At 57.7% G+C, this 5,062-nt stretch overlaps 1 protein-coding gene across 3 annotated transcripts in view; it reads right to left on the bottom strand.

Moving 5' to 3' along the window:
• Positions 1–2,458: 2,458 nt before the first annotated feature.
• ARRDC1 (arrestin domain containing 1) overlaps positions 2,459–5,062 on the bottom strand; it is an 8,333-nt gene continuing 5,729 nt past the window's right edge. Inside the window, exons 3-8 of one of the 3 annotated variants that reach the window (XM_021690998.1) lie at positions 4,961–5,011; positions 4,706–4,860; positions 4,332–4,514; positions 4,059–4,235; positions 3,549–3,984; positions 2,459–3,473 (exon numbers count right to left, since the gene is read on the bottom strand). In XM_021690998.1, coding sequence (XP_021546673.1) covers positions 3,409–3,473; positions 3,549–3,984; positions 4,059–4,235; positions 4,332–4,514; positions 4,706–4,860; positions 4,961–5,011 — 1,067 coding nt within the window. In that variant the 3' untranslated portion in view covers positions 2,459–3,408. The remainder of the gene's footprint in view (positions 3,474–3,548; positions 3,985–4,058; positions 4,236–4,331; positions 4,515–4,705; positions 4,861–4,960; positions 5,012–5,062) is intronic. The other 2 variants (XM_021690999.1, XM_021691000.1) reach the window with 2 other exon arrangements.

Raw genomic sequence — 5,062 nt, 5'->3', positions numbered from 1 at the left:
TCGTTCTCCCGTTTTCACAAATATCTTTTCCTTCTACGTGGGCATTCTGGTGGGCTGGCTGGGGTGGAGAAGGATCCCTGACCTCTAACCCCGGACACACTTTTCTTCCGTCGACCTTCGCAGAAGGCGGATCCTGACTTGCGTCCTAGGGCGGTGCCCGGGTTCGCGGGTATTCCCGGGTTGGTGGGCAGGGGCTTGGTTGTGAGGAATGCCCACCTGGAGGGTGCTTCTGGGCCGTACCCGGTGGTGGGGGTGCCCCGGCCGGGGGGGGTGCCCTGCCAGGAGTGGGTGCCGGCGTTGTGGCGACCGAGAAGCCTGCCCCGACAGGGGAGGGGGATGTGCCGGTGGGGAGGATTGCCCCGGCTTTGGGAGGATGTCTCAGTGAGGAGAGTTGCCTCCGTTTGGGGTGCTTCGGTTAGGGGAGGTGCCCTGGCCCGGGAGCACTTCCGCTGTGGGAGACGATGCTCTGACTAGGGAGGGTGTCCCGCTAGGAAAGTGCGCTCTGGACGGAGACTGTGTTCTGATTGGGAAGGCTGGGGGTGGGGCGGGGAACGTCCCCAGGAGGAGGATTGCCCCCCGCTCGTGCGGGATGCTCCAGTTAGGAGGTGTGCTCCGTCTGGGCAGCCTCCGTGAGCCACCCCAAGCTTTTTGAATCGGCACCTACCCGCCGGCCTGCCAGCCAGTTATGCACAGAGATCTCTGCACACCAAGCAGCCTTCATGGACAGCATCACATAAACTGGCTTCGCCCACCCGTTCCCTAAGGCCTATTTTTACCATCTTCTGGGAGTTGAGGAAAGAAATACAGACTGAAATTGGGTTTCTCTGGCCAGTCTTTGCAGCGAGAACTGAGGAGGCCCTGAGTCGAAGGCTAATCCTGCCTCCCCCTGGCTTATGATGGCTCACTCTCACGGGACTGCAGGAAAATTACTAAGGTGGGCATTGACCATGCACAGAGGTGCAGAGGAGGAAGTGGACGAATGTAAGTACCTAGAAAATCTTCCCAGGTTTCTCTGGGACAGCCTAAGTCAGCTCCTAACAGACTTAGGACCCCAACTCTGAGCCTCATGACTGGAAGCTCAATAGTCCCAGCCTGCACAGCCCAACCTGACCCACCTTCACCCATATACGCCTCTCTGGCACCATCCTCCCCATCTCCACTCCTGCATTATCTCTGCAGTGTCTCTACCGTCCTCGGGTTTCAAATACCACTTCTTCAGGGAAGCCTTCCCTGATCTCTCTATTGAAAACAATACTGCTCCCCAGAACTTCCTTGCTTTGACTCCATGGCACTCCACTGCTATGTTGTCTTTCCCACTTAGAAGTCCAGACAGACAGAGATTTTTATCTTGTGTGCCCTACTGCCTATAACAATGCTTGGCATGAAGGAGACAAATATTTGTTGAGGGGCACCTGGGTGGCTCAGTCGGTTAAGCAACTGCCTTCGGCTCAGGTCATGATCTCAGGGTCCTGGGATTGAGTCCCACATTGGGCTCCTTGCTCAGCAGGGAGCCTGCTTCCCCCTCTGCCTGCCACTCTGCCTACTGTGCTCACTGTCAAATAAAATCTTAAGAAAAAAAAAATATATTTGTTGAATGAATAAATCAGATGTGGAGAGAAAGTCCTTTACCAGGCAAATATTGACTGTAAGTGAATGTTTTGCACTGTAAGCCCAACCCACCCTATCGTTGTGTGATCACTGATCACTTACATCAAGTGCTGTTTTTGACACATGCCATGTGAACTGTATAACCATCAGGTCAGTCATGAGACGTGGGTTGAGTGAACAAACTAAAGCAAGGAAGTTGAGTGCCCTCAAGACCGCCTAACTGTTGAGACGCTGAGATGAGATTGAAAGCCAGGCAGGTTTCCAACAATGAGGCTGCTAATGGATGTTTTACAGATTATCTTCCCTGTGGCATATTTTGAGCTTTTCTCCAATGTTCATCCTCTCCTTGTTCCATAAATAGTAACATTTTAGCTGGGTACATGGCTGCCTGGCTAAGGAGCACATTTCTAACTGTCAAGAGTGGCCAGTGGGATGTTTGCACAAGTGATTCAATCTACTTCCCAGCCTGTAGCCTCCCAGAAGTTACAGGAGCAGGCCCAGGAAATTGGCTGATGGTGAAGTCTGGAATGGCCACCCTGAACCCCGGGGTAGAAGCCTCAACTGAGAATAACAGCTATCTGAACTGTTAAGTGTACAAGAAATAAACCCCCAAGGGCGGGGGATGGGGGGGCAGGGGGTTCAATATGTCCACTCCTAGTCCCATAAGTTTGTTATAGATTAAGGTAACTGAGACACTTATCCAAGGTCACTCCCTCACCGTATGTCAGATACGGAATTTCAACCCAAAGTCTTATCTTAATCCCACCTCCAGTATTTCCCAAAGCACGGTCCAGATCACTGGCCCCACTGGGCATTTACAGGCCTCCCCACAGCACTGGAACACCTGCAGGATGCCCCTTTGGTAAACGTTGCTCTGCCGAACCCTGACTTTATTTGTTCTTGGGTTCCTTGAATCCTAGACAACAGGCATTTGAAAGGGACCTCGGGAGCAGGCATGGGCTTGGGTGTTCATGGGAGACGAGCAGCAGTATCCCTCAGAGCCAGACGTGGGTGGCAGTGGTGACAGCAGGAACTTGAGACTTGAGGCCAAGGATAAGGGAACAGCACAAGGGGTGGGCACATGGGCAAGCCCACCTGGTCACCCCCCACAGGATTTCCTCTGGTGCAGGAGATCTGAACTCCGCCACCTGGAATGATGGGTGCTGGATGGGCAAGCCCAAAGTGTGTCAATAAAACCTTACAGGGGTGCTCTTCTCCCCACATTACAAATACATTTTAAATTAACACCAAGGCTCCAGACATGCAAGCCCCACTCTGAGGGCACATCCTTAAGCAGAACCATGAGAACGAGCACCAGCCCCGGCCTGAGTTAAAGGTACCCAGTCCATGCTGGTCCCGCTCCCCCGGGCCAGTCTTCTAAGCCCTAGGCACCTGGAAGGAGGCGCCCAGAACCAAGGAGAGGGGCATGCGCACTGGAGAGGACGGGGCGGCCCATAGGCGGGGTTCCAGGACTGAAGGAAGGGCGAGCAGGACCAGGAGTGGGGGGTGCATGCCCAGGAGGGGCACCCAGGGCTAGGCTGCTATGCACCGGGCGGGAAGAGGGTGCCCGAGAGGCTGTCCTGTGCCTAGCTCTACAAATGAAGTGCTTTATTTACACGGCATCTCTCCAGGCCCCAGGCCCCTGGGGAGAGGCTGGTCCCTAGGCAGAGGCTGAAAGGAGCAGCCGGGCAGCAGCGGGTCCTGAGTGGGCCGGGTCAGGCCGGGAGCGAAGAAGGCACAAGGCCCTGGGTGCCCGGTCCCAGGGCAAAGGTCAGCCCACCCGGAGAAGGCGGCACAGGGTCAGCTCCCAGGTGTCAGGCTGGGATCTGCACCGCCGCAGCTCTGCTCATAGGATGGCGGGGCCTCTGCGGAGAGAGAACGAGGTCTGCATGGGGTTCATGGTGCCCTCTCCCCCACCCGGCCCCAGGCCCCTCACTCACCATAGGGATAGCCCCACGAACTGTACTCTGGGGGCAGGATCAAGGTACTGTTGGTGGGCACTGGCCCTCCGGAACCCTCTGCAAAGTAGGGGACTGTGGCACCTGTGGAGATGCACAAGGGAGGGGGCAATGGGTGGGGAGCAGGGCTGCCATCCTGAGGGCGGGGTTCAGGGGCACCAGGCACAGAGCCAAAGGCAGCAGGCAATGGCTGCTCATGTGAGTGGCTCTCCGTGGAGAGGGAGACTGCATCTGCGAAGTGGGGGCTGCTGGCCGCAGCCTCGGCCTCCTCCTGGGGCGGCGCCGAGGGCACCACGGGGACTGGCACCCCAGGAGGCAGCCCTGGGCCTGGCCGGAGGCTCATCGGGGCGTGGTTCACAGCGATATTGCCGATGAAGACAGGGAGGGTCACAGTGGCTTCAGGCACCTTCAGGGAGACCTGGGGAGGATGGGAGAGTGAGGCTAGGCTACCCAGCCCCCTTTCCCCACCACACTCCCTCCAACCCCCAGCACCTGCAGGTAGTAGTCCACGTGGATGAGGCTGCAGCCTGGCAGGGCTGACTGGGGCAGGGCAGGCACCAGGATCTGCTCTTGCCACTGTGCCCGCCTCCAGGCCTTGACACCTGCACCCTCTACTTCTGCGATGGTCCGCACATCATGGACCCAGCGCTTGGCCTTGTAGGACACTTTCTGGGGAAGGACCAGCCTGTGAGCCTGGCAGGCCAGTCACCTCCCCCTCCTCCAGCCCCGTGGGGACAGGCCTTGACAGCCAGAGAGGACTCTGACCTGCAGCAGACTGGCTACCACAGGGCTCGTGTCCTTGCCTGACTGGTTCTCGATGTCAGCCTGCAGCCGCAGCACCTGCCCTACCACGTAGCCGCGGAGGTCAGTGCTGGCAGTGAGGACCACGCTGCCCGTCTTCACCAGCTTGTAGGAGAACTTCTTGGTAGTGGAGGCCACGTTGGGTTGCTTGAGGGGAGGGCAGTAATTAAGTGTTTGGCAGGTATGGGCAGCCTAGATCTCTGCAGCCCCTGGACAAGCCCACTCAGCCCTGCTAACCCTGCCCCCCAGACACTGCACAGTGCTCTTCTAGATCCCAGCCACCTCATGTCTGAGCCTGGGGGTAGGGCATCAGCCAGGAACCACGGCTCCATCCTCACCTCAATGTCTGGGATGCTGTTCAGGTTCAGGGGGCTCAAAATATAGAACACACGGCTGCACTGGTGATCCTTGGAAAAACGTGGTGTGTCAATGGTGGCCCGCACCTGGTGCACAATCTTCCCAAAGGGGCCCTCGAAGGACGTGGGCGCTGTGGCTGGAGAAAGAGCAGGGAATGGCACCCAACTGTCCCCTGTCCCACCTCCTGTCCACCAACTGTCAGCAGCAGGCCTGGCCAGGCCAGGCTGGGCTCTTACCAGGAAGCAGGAACTGGAAAGGGAAATTGTGCTCACCAGCTGGCAGGCTCCCTGCGGAGACAGGAGGCAGGGGTGGGGGAGAGGGGCTCAGGAGCCTGCGGA

This window comes from Neomonachus schauinslandi, chromosome 13, assembly GCF_002201575.2.
Source record: "Neomonachus schauinslandi chromosome 13, ASM220157v2, whole genome shotgun sequence".
Lineage (NCBI taxonomy): Eukaryota > Metazoa > Chordata > Mammalia > Carnivora > Phocidae > Neomonachus > Neomonachus schauinslandi.
Note: the sequence above shows the minus strand (reverse complement) of the source record. Positions and strands in the feature narration are given on the sequence as shown.